Source organism: Microtus pennsylvanicus, chromosome 9, assembly GCF_037038515.1.
Source record: "Microtus pennsylvanicus isolate mMicPen1 chromosome 9, mMicPen1.hap1, whole genome shotgun sequence".
Classification (NCBI taxonomy): Eukaryota; Metazoa; Chordata; class Mammalia; order Rodentia; family Cricetidae; genus Microtus; species Microtus pennsylvanicus.
This window is the reverse complement of record NC_134587.1, coordinates 70,557,256-70,576,697: the sequence shown is the minus strand read 5'-3', so window position 1 is coordinate 70,576,697 and position 19,442 is coordinate 70,557,256. Positions and strand designations below refer to the sequence as shown.

General features: G+C 38.1%; 1 protein-coding gene across 1 annotated transcript in view; it reads right to left on the bottom strand.

Moving 5' to 3' along the window:
* Potea (POTE ankyrin domain family member A) overlaps positions 1-19,442 on the bottom strand; it is a 98,815-nt gene that overhangs the window by 27,686 nt on the left and 51,687 nt on the right. Inside the window, 8 exon segments of the mRNA XM_075984643.1 lie at positions 173-254; positions 338-366; positions 2,237-2,327; positions 3,880-3,947; positions 6,865-6,958; positions 8,661-8,734; positions 11,952-12,045; positions 13,990-14,063. Of these exon segments, the coding sequence (XP_075840758.1) occupies positions 173-254; positions 338-366; positions 2,237-2,327; positions 3,880-3,947; positions 6,865-6,958; positions 8,661-8,734; positions 11,952-12,045; positions 13,990-14,063 (606 nt within the window).

The following is a 19,442-nucleotide window of genomic DNA, read 5'->3' as shown; positions in this document are numbered from 1 at the left end:
TCTGTCTTATACTCACAAGCAGCTTGTGATGGAACAATGAAGGTCAAAATATTTGAATTATTTACATAAAATGCTTTCATCAGATTTGAAGAGCTAAGAAATTTGGATTCAAAGACTGATAATGTCAAATGCCCATAAAACACATGTGAGAAATTCTTATTTCTAAATTTACCTGCCATTGGTGATATTTCTTGCTCCATTGTTGGATCTTCGGTTGGTACAGAATCCTGCTTTTCAGTGGTAGCCTGCATGGACTGGAAGGGAGATATTTAATAATGTTTGTGTATGTCTTATATTGGGGAGCTAACTACACACAATAAAATGGAAACATTATTACCTTCAATTCAGTATGTTCATCAGAAGAGCCTGAAAAGTGAGAGACATGTAAGTAGCTATATATTGACATGACAAAGTCAATTAGAATTTCATGCTAAATTAAAGTAGAAAATCATTGGTAGAGTTATCACTGGGACTACTTCCCTTAAGAGTGGGATTCAATTTGTTTCCCCATTGCTTATTCTGTCTGATGTGGACAGAAACAGAATTGAAACCAGTGGGAAAAAAATGAATGTTACTAAGAAGAAAAGACAGATACCAATGTGGTGTTCAAAATTAATTGGAAGGAAATTGGTCATAATAGTAAGGAATTTTATGGTTTTTCCACATTATTGTAATTTAGGAAGCAAAATGAGTCATAAATGTTCAATAGAATGGATAAATTATTGGTCTTCAAAAAAATTGTTCAAAGTAATCACCTTGGATGTTTACTTGTAGAATACTAAAGTATAAAATGTTCCATTTTTGCATGTATTTGGGAAATATTATCAACGCATTTATCTCCTTCAATTTATAGAAAACTTTTAGTAAACATGTTGTAGAAGGTCTATAAACTAAGCTATAACATAACGCCTATGTTTTTGCCTCTAATGCACAATTGTCCCAGTAAAATATAAGCCAATTTTTCAAAATCATTTTGAAGTTATTAAATTTCTACATTTGAAAGCAGGATAACATTTACTAGAAAATATAAATAAATTTATCATATGTAGCTAATTTTTTCCATAATTGCATGGGCTCCACATAATGTGAATTATCTAGCATCTTTACTGAGAATCTAACAATCCTGACAATGACTAAAGCTTGTTTCATACCGTCCACAGCCCTGGGTTAAAGGAGTCCCATTTTCATGGTCACATTGAGGAGGACAAGGAGTCCTGAGGTATTTTGCTTTGCCTTTCAGACATGATGCAATCCTACTAATTTTCTTTTTTTTTTTTTTTGATCTTGGGCATTTTTTTTAATTTATTTATTTATTAAAGATTTCTGTCTCTTCCCTGCCACCGCCTCCCATTTTCCTCCCCTTCCCCCAATTAAGTCCCCCCCTTCAGCCCGAAAAGCAATCAGGGTTCCCTGTCCTGTGGGAAGTCCAAGGAACCCCCACCTCCATCCAGGTCTAGTAAGTTGAGCATCCAAACTGCCTAGGCTCCCACTAAGCCAGTGCGTGCAGCAGGATCAGAAACCCATTGCCATTGTTCTTGAGTTCTCAGTAGTCCTCATTGTCCGCTATGTTCAGAGAGTCCGGTTTTATCCCACGCTTTTCCAGACCCAGGCCAGCTGGTCTTGGTGAGTTCCCAATAGAACATCCCCATTGTCTCATACAACAAAGGAGCGTCTGGAGGCATTACCATCCCTGACTTCAAACTCTACGACAGAGCTACAGTATTGAAAACAGCTTGGTATTGGCATAAAAACAGAGAAGTCGACCAATGGAATCGAATAGAAGACCCTGACATTAACCCACAAACCTATGAACACCTGATTTTCGATAAAGGAGCTAAAAGTATACAATGGAAAAAAGAGCATCTTCAACAAATTGTGCTGGCAAAACTGGATGTCAACCTGTAGAAGAATGAAAATAGATCCATATCTATCACCATGCACAAAACTCAAATCCTACTAATTTTCATTCTCCCCTTCCTGCCTCCGTTATAGACAGTCTTTCCTTCCCTTGGCACCTTGTTTCCGTACGCTCCACTGTGTACTCCGACCTCAATCTCTTTGCTTTGTTTCTCCATATCTCACTCTTTTCTCCTAAATAGCCCTCGCTTAAAAACCTAGATGTTCGAAATAATACTGAGGTTCTCTCAGCGATTCTCTCAATGTAAACAAGGCATTATGCACACATTCCACAGGCAGTTGCTAGCAGTGAGGAGAATTTTAGAAATACAGCTCTTACAAGTCATGTCCATGGCTTCTGTGTTCTCTCCTTCTTTTGTCTCCACACATACCCGAACACTCCACTTTGGCTGAAATCGCTCTAGGATATGCTGTTGAATTTAGCATCATTGTGAATTAAATTTTTCCTAGTTATTTCCAACTCCCCCCAAAAACATTATTTACTCTTTCAAAAGCAATAACACTTTTAAAATATTGAAAGATAACCAAAATTCAAAGGAAATCCTCATATATGCTCTCCAAATCAATCTTACCTTCATCATATTTCTGACTACAAAAATTCCCATGACTGTCAAATGATCCCATCCCCATGTGTATGTGGGCAGCAATAATTGAACTTACAGCTTTATCGAATGACAGCAGCATCAACAATCGCACATGAAGCTGAGAGAGTTACATGATACAGAGGAGCCAGAGGGAGATGCGGGGTGATCAAAATACATTGTATATATTTATGAAATCCACAAAGAATAAGTAAAAAAGCTATCATGTTTTAAATGAGCACTGAAGACACGAGGCAACGTGTTTATAAACAGAACAGAATCAGTATGCACACTTGCATAACAAATTAATTTTATGATTCTTATCTACTGTCCTCAAAAAACTCTGAGCATATTCAAAAATATGTATTTCAATACATTCTCGTACTCCAATTGTTATAAGCCAGAATTACATATTTAGAATTCTAAGTACAGAAACATTTTTTTGTGTTGAAAGAAGAAATGTGGAATGAAACAAAGATGTCTAAGTGGGCAAAAGTACATACCATGCAAGCATGAGGAGCAGAGTTCAAATCCCCAGAACGCACTTTCAAATACTTGGATACACAAAAGATGCACATGCAAATGACCTTCACTGAATTTAGATTTCAAATCTCACTCTCATCCCCGGCTAAAGAGAAATCTCAGCAAATGTGATGTGATGACATCATTTCTGATTTTTATGTGAAGCAATCACAGAATTCTACACCTATTTTTTTTTTGCTCTTGAATTATATAACACAATATCCTAATCTCCTCTACTCGATAAATGGAAATGTATCAAAATCATAGCAACCAAACTTTCACATGAAGGAATCAAGCAGCAGTTTCTGTGTTCCAATAGCACGTTATTATTTGGAAAAAATCAATGAAGACTAGACTCAGGAAAACTTCATTCTAATCCCACTAAGGGGATCTATGTATGACTCTATTGTCTCACAAGATGTATTAAAGACAACCAAGTAAAAGTTTATTTGGGGGCAACAATGTCTGATGAGAAATCTCAAATTTTTGATGGAATGGGAACTACAGATTTCCTAATAATCATGTCCAGGGATGATAAATACACATACTTGTTAATAAGTTAGACATTTTAGTGGTTAATCAAATTTAATCTACCCTGTAAATAAGAAATGAGGTTATGGGATTGGACAAAAAGAAGGAATGAAACAATGTGGATAGCTGCTAAGAATAAGGATGAGCTTAGTCACTGCTGATGGTTAAAAGATGGCTTACTGGGAAATAGCTTTCAAGATGCTAAATTACATATTAAATTACCATTTAGTGATTTTTTTTACATATGCCTACAATATAACTGGACGTGGATTGTGGTCACTTTTTTATCAAAGAAAACAATATAAAAGAATTTTTTATATTCACATACCAACTGTGGCTTCTTCTCACTGTCATGGCATCCTGTTTGTTCTTCTGATGTAAATAGTTTAGGAGATTCTGCTAACAAAGTCATACAAAGAGTTAAAATTAACAATGTGAACAGTTAGAAAAAATGATCTATATAACTAATCATTTAAAAATCTTTAACACTGAGCAAAAAAGTGCTTTAATTTAGCAATTAAACATTTCAATTAAATTCACTGTTCAGCTGGATATTTATTTACTTGCTTAGGGGAATACGTACAACTATCAAGAATTTGATATATGAGTAGAGAGACGGTAGAAGGCACCAGGTTACAGTTATGCAGTATGTTAAATATGCACACAAATATTCCCAGTAAACAGAAATGAACACACACATAGAAGCAGAATTGATAATTATGTGCAATCATATAAATCATACATTGCACACTATTTCTACCTAGGAGGAGAAATATGTCAAGACTCTACTTCCTTATTTGCAATTTCTTATACCTCACTATACAAACACCGTCTTACTTATATTGCAAATGTATGTCTCTACTACTTTGACACACCTTTTTCTTCTCATAAAACTCAGCAAAGGACAGGAAATCTTCCTGGGCTCTCACTCTCCAGGTCAGCGTGTGCTTTTCTTTGAACTACCTTAGAGTTTCATTCTTTTTTAGATGCCTCCTTCCCATTTGAACTGATAAGTATATCTTTAGATATCTAACTTTTTACCTCTTGCCTAAAAGTGATGATATTTAGACTACTTTCTTACCTATGACGACGAAGATGATGATGATTATGATGATTACTTTATATGTATGGGTGTTTTGTCTGCATGTATAACTGTCATCGTGTACATGGCTGGTCGCTATGGAGCCCAGAATCAGGTATCAAATCCCCTGAAACAGGAGTTACAAAGAGCTGTGAGCCTCTAGTGGGTACAGGTAATTTGAGTCTGGGTACCTTATTGGAGGCTCCAGTGCTGATTATCACTGAGCCATCTCTCCAGCACCTGTTTAGGACATCTTTTGTGTAAGTAGTGTTGTTTTTACTTTGTTCAATAATCATTCACTAAATTCTTACTGGTTCATGCCTTGGTATGTGTTGGACACGAGCAAATGTTTCAGTGATGGTCGTACTTAGGATCTTCCTGGGGTGATTCCTGAAGAGTGAGGGCAGTGTGGACATGTGTGCTGCTGTGGAAGGCAGGAGCAAGAGATGAGCAAGACAAGCAAAAAAGTGTTGAATTGAAGAAGTCATTGTCTTTGACAATAACTCGAGTACAGGTACGGCTTGACTACAGCCGTCTGTCACCATTTACTGTACAGAAAAGTCACCTCTTTAAGACTTTGCATTTCTCTCCTCTACCCACATTGAAGGAAACAAAGCAGCTGCTGGCTCTGCTGTTCATCTCTGAGACATTTCAGTGCTTCTCTCTTACATTCTTCCTACATTTATAGCACAATCGCCCTTCGTTTTGTGAAGGATTTATTTCCAGAATCTCCATTAAAATCACTGGCATGATTTCCCTGTATTTATCTTTTGTAACTTCACCCATTTTATCTTTGTTCAATCTTCTTAAACACTCCTCTGTTTCCTAAAATTCTCCTTTTTTTCTGAATTAATATTTACATTTATTATAATAAATTCAGACAATACACGTGTGTCCATTAGAAAATGAAGAAAGACTTCACTTTTCCCTTATGCCCTTTCCTCAGGATCATATAATTTTATACTGTTTTTGATTTTTACATTATATAGAATTATAAAATGTCCCGCAATTAAATACATAGTCATTCTAACTTTCCACTCTCCTTAAACTTAATCAAGAAGTTATAAAACGGCCACAACAAACAGAAAGGTTAAATATCTTTAGTTAAAAGTCAATAAACATTTGGTACCTACAGCCCAAAGTATATAAAAGCCAAGGGTTGTATAATGTTTATGAAAAATGAAATTAGCATAACGTCCAAGTAAACATAGTTGTCGTCAGAGCGTGAAGGTCACTGAGTCGGACAACTTGGAGAATAGTCCCAGAAGTAGAGCCACGTTAGCCTGGGATGTCAATGGCAGCCAGCAAAGACTCAGATCCATACACAGAGAAACATTCTCAGGGAGATTGACGGAACTATCCTTCCCGGTAACTTGTTCCAAGAGGGGCCATTGTAAATTCTAGCACACTTTTGCTGTCCTTTGCTTCCGTCATTCTGAGAAACTGTTTCCCCTTTTGTCAACTGCACCTCACTTTAAGAGATGTTTGACTGCTGGGCCTGGCTCACACAATGAGATGCATTGTTTAGCACCGCAAGTTCCGAGCTGCGTGCCGTTTTGCTTTCCTCAGGCTAACTACTGGAGAGTGACGCAGATCTACAATTGCCATGTTCCTTGTGCCTGGGTCATCACCCGGCAACTGCAGTGCCTGAGCTTCCCAGCGACTAAATGGTTTAGGCTGGATTTTCAGTCTCTGAGCCACCGAGTGCTAAGGGCTGAAACCGTCATAGTGTGGTTGCCTGGATCAGGTGATTCACGGAGATACTAAATCTCTCACAGCCAGTGGTGTACTGGGAAGTGGTTCACACCCATTTCTCCAGAGCAGGGAGCAGCGTAGCTCTGGTCCTGTGTCATCTACCGGTTTCCTTTGGAGAATGTTTGTCTGTCCTGGCCCATTTGAAGGTCTCCACACAAAGCCTTCAGACACAGCATCTTCAGACATAGGAGGGGAAGTAAACACCCTCATCCTGAGATCATCTGCAAGCCGCTGCCAGCATCTCCCTTCTCCTTTTAAATAAAAACCTGATGCTCTTTATCCTACAACAGCTTCCCCACTGACATCTGGATGTAACTTCTTTCAGGAGCTCGAAGACACATACACTCTGCAGTCACTAGAACTTTCTGATTCTTAAGTATTTCTTGGGCAACTTTCTTCAGTAAAGAGACTGTTTCCAACTTCCTGTTTTATCTCAGGGCACTCCTTGCAATGACCTTCTGTTAATGGGGTCTTTACCTTTCTCTCCAGTGACTCCAGTGTTTTCTTTGCTTTCTTCAGGACTCACAGACACTCGAGCACTCCACTTGGGTTGAAATCGCTCAAAGATGGGCTGGAAAAATGAGCATGGGTAAGGAGCTATTCAGATTCCCTAAGCACGCTCCAAGAAAACAACAACATTTCCTTTCTCAAAATCAAATATATATATTACAGAAAACCAAAAAAAATTGAAAATAAATATTTATATGCTCTCTAAACACATCCATCTATATTTTCTTTCACTTGATAACTGACCATAGAAGTCCAGAGGAGACATTATAGAAGAGTCTACACCGTACATCCTTGAACAAGAAAGTCAACTTCAGAATGCCGCACTAGTATTTGCAATAATCACAAACCACCAGAATTTTGAAAATGTGTATGAAAGAAAATCTTATTCTCCTCTTGCTATTACATGATGAGACACTAAGATAATTTGAATGGATGGAAACGCTTTCTGTCTCAAAGCAAGAAATGCACAAGAAAAAAAAAACCTTTCTACCATGTGCTCTTTGGATTTCTCTGATCATTGTTATAGAATTAAAACTCAAAAGATACTAGCTAAAACTTTTATAAGAAAAGATCTGATTGCACAGAGAGACCAAGTCATATGGAAAACTTCCTTAGTTTACCAGTTAAATAAGAGCTTGAGAAAATTACATATCCCAAGCAAATTTTAAATCTTAAGACAGAATAATGAAAATTATAGGAAGTATTAATAAGGGCTGAAGCATAAAAATTTTTATAAACTAAGCTCCTGAAATGTGCCCCACGCCAAGGGCCAATTTGTGTCCATACACCGTAAGAACACAAATGATGGAAGGCAATTTCCCTTCTGGTTAATTTGACCAAACTCAAATTCTCCACTTCCTTCCCTGTGTCTTCTGTCTGTGTGCAGTTTGTTACTGGTCTGCCTGTTGTCTCTCTGTTCTGTGAGTCTGGTCTGTGTCTGTGTCTCTGTGTTTCTGTCCCTAACAACGATCTTTCCTCGGGATTTGTCATAACAGAACTTTCCTTGTTTAAGGTTACTATCAGCATGTTGGTTGCTCTCAACAAATGAGCATCACAACACACACATCCACATACGTTATTCTGTCCAGGGGAATGGAATAATACAATAGCTTAAAACTGATGGTGTGCTTTAGCTCGGGTTATAAAACTGATTGCATGGGGAATCCAAAGCATAGCATGGTTGGCTAAATTGTTCTCTTAAAGACAGATTAAGCTTAAACAAGCTGAGCACATAGTAGGATACTAGGCTAAATAATGGTCATAAATGGTCACAAGGGATATTATTAACTTGTCTGCAAGGTTCAGTCTTTTTGGAGTCAAGAGATATTTTAAGAAATGTGTCTCAACATAGATCCCCGTATTCATGTATCCTCCAGTTAGAATTTTCGGTCATTGGGAATAATCATAGCATTAATCAGTTTCAGGAAGCATCATTCCTCTACTGTTCGTATCTTAAACTGCTTAGTCACCAGTTCAAATCTGGTCTATCTCTGTAGAGAAGATAATTTAGTAATGGAACTCCTATAATATCAATAAGAAAAGGTCGTGGAAGAAATCAAAGGGTCAGACTGAGGAGGAGTTAGTTACTGCAGATTCTGAAAACATCATGCATGGTCCAGTTGACAAAACGTTTTTAAAGTAGTTTTTATTTATTAGATATGATCCCACTGTTCTCTAGGGCAGTGTGAATATAACTGCTTCAGCCTGTCTTAAACGTTCACAGGTGGAAGCAACCTTAAAGTAAAATGTCAAGTCCTGAGTACCTTCCGCTGCTTCTTATCACAGCCATTTCGTTTTGTCTGTTCCTCCTCCGGCCTCAGTTGTACTGTTGTGGCTCCTAAAAAAATACATATGTGTAGTCAGACATTGAAACAGGGAAATAAAACCAAGTTCATCTATTTAACCACTGATTTAAAAAAAAAAGTTGAAAAAAAGAAGTAACAAAGAATTGGAATTTTTTTCTCATTTTCCTTTGTATTTTAATAATTGAAACACACAAGACAATCACAAGTTTTAGAAGGAGCTGGAGGTACGGTGAGAGGACTGCTTATTTTTCTGACATATCTGAGCATAACTTGACATCAGAATGCCCATATCTACTGGATACTTAAGGATATATTTTCTTCAAAAACAGTGACTAAGTTAGGGAAAGAATTGGATTTTTAATTTAACAATTATTCACTTACATATTCACTGGTTTGGGCAATGTAATTATCTAGAGATTCACACAACGAATAGACACAGAGGAGGAGGCATGATGTTGAAGTTGAGCATGCATGTACGATGCATGCGTAAGGGGTTACAGGAAACAGAAACTAGCACAACTTTGGGAACAGAACGTACAGGTACACAGAAGCCCGTACAGCCACCCTACAGACTATTTTCAATATTAAAAATCGACCAGGCATTTTCTTAATTACAACCTCTTATACCTCATTCAAGTAACACTGGCAACATATACTAAATGCTTTACTCTACTGCTCTGGCAAATGGCTCCCTTCTTAGAAGACTTAGCACAGATTGTGACATCTTCCTTGAGTCTATTTTAACCCAAGGCAGAACACAAATGACTCTGTATTTTTTTTTTTTTTGAGACCGGGTTTCTCTTTCTCTGTGTAATAGCTCTAGCTGTCCTGGAACTAGCTCTTGTAGACCAAGCTGGCCTTGAGCTCACAGAGATCTGCCTGTCTCTGCCTCCCAAGTGCTGGGATTAAAGGCATGTACCACCACTGTCCAGCTTATAGTCTTTAGCTCAACACGTATGTTTTCCCCTTAGCTACCAAAGAGGAATTATTCTTTTTAAATATTTACTTTATCTTATCTTTGGGGCATTAATTATTTCTTCAGATATCTAACTCTCTTTTCCTTTTTATTAAATTATTTTTATTTTATATTTATTTACTATATTTGCATTGTTTTCCCCTCTTTACCCTCTCTTTGGGCCCATCCCAGGCCCCCTCACTATCTTCATCTTAACTTCCTGGCCTCCTTTTCTTTGTTATTGTTACAAATGTGTGTGAGTGAGTGAGTAAGTGAGTGAGTGTGTGTGTGTTTGTGTGTGTAAATTTATAAATACAACCTGCTGAGTTTGCTCTGTTACTTGTGTGTATATTATACCATTTGATATTGGATAAGGAATTAGAAAACTAATCCCTTGGCAATAAACAACAGCTGTCTAATTAAACACAAGGGCCTTTCAACAAGAGAGAAATCTTGCCTGATACTTTAAACTTAGTTAACTACCTGAGGGTAGTGGAGTCAAGGAACCTGGAGGCCAACCTACTATGGACCCCTAAACCAGTATAATTTCTAACTTCATTATAAGTTACATTACACTAACCCCCAAAGAGGAGTGTCGCTCTCACCCTCACCCAAGACACTTTCCTGTACAGTAAACAGACCATTACAGAAGACCACAACTGGGCAAAATGCAGAGAGACTTTGGAAAGCTCATACCTACAACCCAACCCATATACCCAAGGCTCAAGGAATACGACAGAAGAACGGCCCAGGGAGATTTTTTAAGAGCCAGAGGACCAGAGAGTCTACTGTGGGATTGTATCTTCTGTATGTGACAAGAAAGCTACACCGACAAAAATCTAAACAATATGGTTGCCAAAACAAGACCTGAGGTGTATGGGGGTGGATTTCAAATGCCTTGCCCCTGGATGGAGAACTAAAGGCAATTATTGACGAGGGGGAGAGAGAGAGGGGGGGGGGGAGGGAGGGAGGGAGGGAGGGAGGGAGAGAGAGAGAAAGAGAGAGAGAGATCCAACTCTTATTTCTGGCATAAGGGGGACAATTTTGGAATCATCTTTTATAGAAGCAGTGTGTGTATATAATGTATATTGCTCAAAAATTATCTCTCGAGTCATGCTCTGGAATGTGTTGGATATAAAGGAACATGTCAGTGGAGCTCATACATGGGCAGAATCAGAACGGAGGATCTTCTCTACAACGACCCACGTCGTGTTCCATCTACCTGGTTACGAACAACACCGGCTTCTATGATGAAGAAAGTGAAAGAAAAAGGTGGAAGACAGGACCAGAGAGGTAGAGTGGATGACCAGAGCCAAGCAGCCCATGACATTAACTCAAGGAGATGTACAACTGGCCACAGTTGCGTATGTGTTTCTACTGGGAAGAAAACCTGGTTCTGAAAAGCCTGGTGCTTCAATCCCAGTGTCTTCCCAGCAATGAAAATGGACACAAGTTGGTGTTTTGCTCTTCTCTTACACACGTTGGTACTCTCCCTGCATCTATAGCACCACTGTTGTCCATGTATAAAGAGCTTGTGTCCATGCTGTCCACTACAAACACCTGCATGTTTCCTTCCTGGGATTCCCTGAAATCTCTCTCATCTCAATTTCCATTCCCTCTTCTGTAAATACTCCTCCATGTCCTAAACTTTCCCAGGTTAAACAAAATCTTGAGTAACCACACTTCAAATATGTCTACTCTTATTACATCAGTAGGCGCATATTGTCAGGCCAGTCATTGACGCTCACAGGGTTCATGTAACACAGGTGGTTACCTTTCATCTGTCATAGCTCCACAAGACCTGGTATTTTCACCCTAATGCTCACCAGTAGCGAGGAGTATAGGAGGCCTGGTGACTTGATTCTACTCTTAGTCTCTTAGATTAGACTCTTTAATGCTTCTGTCTTATATTTTTCCTATATTTATAATACAGCTGGCTTTCATTTTGTAAAGATGCTTTCAATTATGTACCGTGACCTTGTTTCCCTTTATTTACTGCTTGTTAATCACTTCCATTTCAATCTTTATTTTCTCTTCCTAAACACTCTATTTCCTCAAATTTATCATTTTTAACAAAAACTCTGATGATTTTAATCCTACTTTAGCTCCCTCGCCAACGCTTTCAATGCAACATCCTTTAGAAACTTAGGAAATAAAGATCAATGTCATGTACTATTATACTACTTCCTCCAAGTTAGCATAATTGGAGTCTCCAAGTATGAGCAAAGAAGGTGTCCATCTTCCTGTTTTAATACGTATTGCTTCAAATGACTTTTTATTAACAGAATTCTCACCTTTCTCTTCAGCAGATCCTGTGTTTTCTCTGCTTTCTTCAGGATCCGTAGACATTTGAGCACGCCACTTTGATTGAAGTCGCTCAAAGATGGGCTGATAAAATGAACATTGGTAAGGAACTGCATGGAGGTTGCCTAAAGCCTTCCCAAGATACGTCGAGACTTCCTATCAAAAGCAACTAGACATAAATAAAAGATGCTTTGTAGAAAAACTTATGTAATGAGATCCTAACATATGCTCTCTCCATCGCATCTGCATTTCCTTCATATGATAACTGGTCATAGACATCCAGAGGAGATACCAGCATAGACAGAAGAAACTGAACTGTGTGTGTTTAAATAGGAAGTGAGCTTCAGAATGCTTGACTAGCACATGTAGTCATCACATGACCCCCTGGCTTTTAAACAAATCTTCCTCTATTGCTGTGACAGGATGGGACATTGACATTTACATAGACAGAAACACTTTCTGTCAAAGGAAGAAATGTCAAAGGGAGTGAGTTTTTATAAATTAAGCTGTCGAGAATAAACGGAACACTCTTATACTTGATCCTCTTGGAATTAAAGTACTAAGCACATTGAATAAATTTTTAATTAAGAAAAACCTGGCTTCTCAGAGAGACCAGGCCAAGTTTGAAATTCTTCTTTGCCTTACAATTAAATAAGAGCTCGAAAATACTAGATATTCCATGTCAGAGTTTCCTATTAAGAGAGAGCCATTAGAAGTATATAAAGCATTAAAAAGAAATGATGTGTAAGAACTTTAAAAACTAATTGCATAATGGAGGCATTTTAGCAAATGTAGCCAAATCATATGAACATGTTAAGGCCTAGCAAAGTTGTTTAAACACGACATGGATGACCATTTAGATAACTGGCTTTTGTAATGACAACACAATATTGAGATGTCCCAAACCACCTCTAAATCACTACAGAAGAAAGCATTGGAAGTGTGTACAGTGTTATGCCAAAGCAAAGAGGTATAGAGTATAGAACACATTATCTGCCTCCATGCAGTCATAACCAAACTGTGAAGCCCCCTGGTCCCTATCCCTCTGCTTGTGGTCATGGGCAAGGTACCTAAGAATCACTTCATTACTGTGACATTGCTGATGACCTCCAATTTGATCTTCTGTGTTAGGACTATACTTTTTTTCTTAAATATTTTTGTCGTATATAACACATTTATACTTTTCTAAGTACCAGAGGGTGTTTGACAGGGTGACAGGCTGGCTATAACTCTATCTACATTTATCACACCAATTTAATTTTAATCTTTGAGATGATACTCTTGTTTCAGCTTCTTAAGCACTACAGTCATGGGTGTGCACAAGCTTATCCATGATTCCTTGTCTCATCCTTACATCTGAATGTCATCTCGATTTATTCTAGCAGCAAGCAAAGTCAGTGTGTAATACTGCATTGCATTTGCTGATGTCCATCATTGAATTAATGATAACTTTAAAAGTAATTACACTGAGCATAGCACTAGAGGGCCCATTCTAGAGTATGGCATTCTATTTATCGCTAGTGGAGTCCAATGTACATACCTGTTCGTTCACACATCTGAGATAGCAAAAGCAGCAAGAGTCCAAAGAAAAATAAACTTTTACCCTCTGCTGTGCCACTATGTTGTTGGTTAGTAGGAAATCAGAGAAATTTTTCAGTCATTGGGAATGATCATCATAGCATTAATTGGGTTCAGAAAGGATCATTCCTCTACTGTTCATACTTTAAATTGCTTGGTCACCAATTCAAATCTGGTCTACCTCTGTAGGTGAGATGTTATAGGAATGGAAGTCCAGCAATAATAAAAGGTTGTGGAAGAAATCCTAATTATTCATGGAGGCTTGAGAGGAGTTAGCTGCTATAGATTCTGAAAATGTTATGCATGGCAACATAGACAAAATGTTCTAAAATTAGAGATTAGACGTGATTTCATTATTCTCTAAGATGGTGTGACTTGTAACTGACTCAATCTGTGTTAAACATTCACCAATAAGAAGAATCTTAAAGGAAAACGTAAACTCCTGAGTACCTTTCGCTGCTTCTTGACACTGCCAAACCTTCCTGTTTGTTCTTTCTTCGGTCTCAGTTGTGCTGTTGAGACTCCTGAGAGACACATAGTATAGTTAAAATCAGACATTAAAACAGTAGCACAAGCATCGTCATCAACTTAACTGGTGATACAAATGTTGAAAAAGTAAATGAAGAAGAGCTGGGTTTTTAAGTTAACAATTAAAGGGTTAGATTCATCTTAATATTCAACTAGGTGTCTACTGGCTTGGGAAATGAATACAATTATCTAGAGAGTCATACTCCAAACAGACACATATGCAGAGGCACCGTGTCACAGTTAACCACATATGTGGAAGATACATGCGCAAGTGATTCCAGTAGACACAAACTAGCCCGACTTTGGAAACAGAATGGGTTGGTGTGGTGCTTTGAAAGAAAATGGTGCTATAATGAGGTGTGACCTTGTTGGAGGAAGTGTGTCACTGTATGGGGAGGCTTTGAGGTCTCATTTGCTCAAGTTTCTTTCAGTGTGACAATCAGTCAACTTCTTGTTGCCTGCAAGCTGTAGCAATCTCAGCTATTCCTCCAGCACCATATCTGCCTATCCACTGCCATGTCCCCTCTCATGAAGATAATGGACTGAACCTCTGAAACTGTTAGTGGGACACCTCAGTTAAAAGTTTTCTTTAGAAGAGTTGCTGTGGTCATGGTGTCTCTTGACAGTAATTAAAAACCCTGAGAAGTTAGCACATGGAATCACTACTACCACACTGCACACTACTCTCTACCTGGGGAAAGGAATAGGAATATCTCTTAGACATTTATTTTCTTCTTTATTTCGAGACAGGGTTTACTCTGTAGCTTTGGAGCCTGTCTTGGAACTAGCTCTTGTAGACCTGGCTACTCTTGAACTCACAGAGATTCGCCTGCCTCTGCCTCAGATTTTCCTGATTTAAGGAATGTACCACCACCCCTCAGCTTCTAGACATTTTCTTAACTAAATTACGTCTTACACTTCTTATCTCCTTCCTGTCTGAAATGCTTTGCTCTACTTTTTGATCAGCCTCTTCTTTCTTATAAAACTTCACTTTTGTATTGCTGGTGGGAGTGCAAACTGGTACAGCCCCTTTGGATGTCAGTATGGCGACTTTTCAGAAAATCTCCCTCAAGACCCAGCAATAACACTTTTGGGTATATACACAAAAGATTCTCAGTCATACCAAAGGACATGTGCTCAACTATGTTCATAGCAGCTTTGTTAACCATAGCCAGAACCTGGAAACAACCTAAATGTCCCTCTACTGAAGAATGGATAAAGAAAATGTGGTACATTTACACAATGGAGTACTACACAGAAAAAAAATGATGATGATAAACTTGAAATTTGCAGGCAAATGGATGAAGAAAGAAAACATAGTACTGAGTGAAGTAACCCAGACCCAGAAAGGCAAACATCATATGTACTCATGTTGTAATAAGAGCTGCAGGCTGCTTCCCGCCACCTGGCTAGCTTTATCCGAAATAATTACACGGAAACTGTATTCTTTTAAACATTGCCTGGCCCATTAGTTCCAGCCTCTTATTGGCTAGCTCTTACATATTGACTTAACCCATTTCTAATAATGTGTGTAGCCCACGAGGTGGCTTACCAGAAAAGATCTTAACCTGTGGCTGTGTCGGGAGTGAGAATCATGGCGACTGCCTGACTCAGCTTCTTTCTCCCAGCATTCTGTTCTGTTTACTCCGCCTACCTAATTTTCTGTCCTATTAAAGGGCCAGGGCAGTCTCTTTACTTAACCAATGAAATTAACACAAAACAGAAGACTCTCCCCCATCATACTCACTCATAAGTGACTTTTAGACATAAAGCAAAGAAAACCAGCCTATAATTCACAATCCCAGAGAACCTAGAAAATAATGAGGACCCTAAGAGAGACATACATGGATCTCTAATATACATGGGAAGTAGAAAAAGACAAGATCTCCTGAGTAAATTGGGAGCATGGGGACCATGGGAGAAGGTAGAAGGGGAGGGAACAAAAAGGAAGGGGAGCAGAGAAAAATGTAAAGCTCAATAAAATCAATTTTAAAAAACAATTTTAAAACTTCACAGTATCAGAATTCTTCCTGGATAATAGTTCTTATCCTCCTGGTCAGCATGTATGGTTTCCTTTTAACTGCCTTAGAAGTTTTTCCATTTTTCAAACATTTAATTTTCATTGGAGTTGTCAATTATTTCTTTGGATTGTAAACTCTTTTACTCTTGTCCTACTTGTGGCAATGTTAAATCATCTTTTGTATAATTGGCATCATATTTATTTTACTAATAATCATTTCTTGGGGTTTTACTAGGCTGGTGTATGCCCTAGGATTTGGAGGATGAAGAATAATATGTCAGTGATGATCATACACAGGTATTGTCTGAGGTGACTCATAAACTCTAAGTTATTGGAAGTAGAGACAAAAAAAGCATAAGAGTATATAAGACATGAGAGAGAGAGGCAAGGATTATTGATGGAGGAGTAACATTACAAGACATTAACGTATTTATTTACATGTTTGACTGGACATTGCTGTTTATCTATCACAAAGAAAACCTAGATAAATAAGACCAAATATTGCAGCCCAACGTCCTCCCAGTAATGACGCAGGCAGAATACATAGTCTCTTCTAATTTCAGGCTCTTATATTCTGTCGTCCTCTACCTCATAATAATTCTCCCTATATTTTTAATACAGTCACCCTTCAGTTTGTAAAGAATCTATTTGCACACTCTCCCCTGCACACACTGCTATGACTCCTTTCATTTAATCCCTGTAACTTTGTCTACTTTAATCTTTTTTTTACTTTTTTTTACTTTAATCTTTTTAAACACTATTCCATTTCTTAATATTTCTCATAATATGTAAAGACATTAGTATTTCTGTTCATATATCAGCTCTCTCAGGGACACTTTCAATGATGTAACTTTGTCAGAAGCTTAAATATACAGATTTCTGTCATGAAAGACTAGATTTTAGTTCATGAATATTGGCTGGGCAGTTGTCTTTGGTGAAGAGAGCAGTTCCATTTTCATGTTTTAACAGGCATTCCTCGCTATGACTATAAAGTTCTTTTTGGGGGAGGGAGTTTCAAGACAGTGTTTCTCTGTAGCTTTGGAGCCTGTACTGGAACTTGCTTTGTAGACCAGGCTGGCCTCGAACTCACAGAGATCAGCCTGTTCTGCCTTCTGAGTGCTGGGACTTTATAAAGGCATGTGCCACCATTGCCTGCCTCAACTATAGAGTTCTTACCTCTCTCTTCAGCAGCATTTTTCACATGTACTTCAGGATTTACACACACATTCCATTTCAGTTGAAGTTGCTCAAAAAAAGGCTGTTAAAATTAGAATCAGTAAGTACTTGCACAGAGATTTCCTAACTACTCTCCAAGAATATTACAACATCTTTTTTAAAAGCAAATAGCTATAAATAAAAGATGCATGTCCTGAAAAATAAACATAGATACATAGATATATTGATGATAGATGATAGATAGATAGATAGATAGATAGATAGATAGATAGATAGATCCTTATATATACTTTCTAAGTAACATCTCTATTTCTTCATACAATGACTGAACCTAGAAGTCCATTGGTTTATGTTTTTACTTTGCAAGTAGTTGGAATTTGAGCAATAATGAAGAGATTATGCAAGAAACTCAAGGATAAGGTCTAGGCACTTGGTTATTATAGATACTGAAGTCAGCATATATTGTGAAGGAAGAAGGGTACTGAAATTAAATATTAGATGATGGTCCCATTTCTACTTAGTTCTGTGCATTGTAGGACAGCCCTCTTCACCAGTGAGAAGAATCTTAATGTGAAAATTCAAATTGCTGAATACCTTCCACTGCTTCTTGCCACTGCCACACCTTCCTGTCTGTTCCTCCTCCGACCTCAGCTGTGCAGTTTTGGCACCTGACGAACATATATGTGAAAGGTCATCCAAGAAAGCAGTGAAATAAACACTATCAGCTACAAAATCATAGATGCAAAAATTTCAAAAGTGAATAATAAAATGTTGGATTTTCATTTTGCAACAAAATTTTCAACTAATCTTGATATTCAACCAGATGTTTTCTGATGCAGAACATAAATGTCATAATCAAAGCTTCCTAGATATTACATATAAACAATAGGAGTCAAAATATTCATCCCTTTATATATGTGCCAAAGATATATGCACTCATTATTCCAAAAAACAGAAATGAACACATCTTCAGTAACACAATTGTCAATGTGAATAGCATATTTTCACGGTGCTCATTCTTCTCTATTTGCTAAAACTAACACACTGAAGAGCCTCTAGGCATATCTTTATCCTGGTTACCCCTCATTCCTGCAATGTTTGTGCCTAAATATTTTATTTTTCAGGCTAGAAGAGACATTTTTTAAGAGTTTGCAAAATTAGTATTTTACTTGTTTTTCTTTGAAATTATTCATTGAATTTGACTGGTTTCTGGCCCTGGAATGTAAAGGGGTAAGCAAATATTGCATTGTTGATTTGTCTATTAACAAGAGGGTAAGTATATAGTGACCAGAGTGGTAAGATAGCATGTGAGGCATTCTAATGGAATCTCCGAGTTTCAGCTTGCAGGTACGTCTAAGATTATAGGGAGGATTGAGGTAGACATCATCTTATTAGTAGTGCATGAGAAAGTCATAGAAATGGTGAAGGGCTGGAAAGGGGGGGCTGAAAGGAAATAGGTCGTTAAGGTTTACAGTATAGTTCTGAGTCAGTGAGCTCCCGTTAACTCAGATCAGCTGTTTCAGTGGGTTTCCCCATCATGGTCTTTACCCCTTTGTTTATATTATCACTTCTCACTCTCTTTGACTGGATTTTGGGAGCTCAGGTCAGTGCTTTGTTATGAATCTCTGTGTCGGCTTCCATCAGTTGCAGGATGAAGGTTCTATGATGACAGTTAAGGTAGTCATCAATCTGACTGCAGAGCAAAACCAGTTCAGACACCCTCTCCACTATTGCTTAGGGTCTTAGCTGAGGTCATCCTTGTAGATTCCTGGGAATTTCCCTAGTGCCAGGTCTTGCTAGCCCCATAATGGTTGCCTCAATCAAGATACTTCTTTCTTTGTTCTCCCTCTCTGTCCTTCCCTCATCTCGACCTTCCTGTTCCCTCATGTTCTCTTCCTCCCCGCTCTTTCTCCCCTCCTCCTTTCCTCTACCCTCCTTTCTTCCCCACTCCCACGTTTCCAGTTTTCTCATAAGTTCTTGTCTATTTACCCTTCCCAGAGGATCCATGTATGTTTCTGTTAGGGTTCTTCTTGCTATCTAGCTTCTCTGGGGCTGTGGACTATAGGTTGGTTAACCTTTGCTTTGTGTCTAATATCCACTTATGAGTGAATGCATAAAATGAAGGGAAGGTGAAGTAAGAGGGAAAAGGGGAGAGAATGGGATTGGTATGTAAAATTTC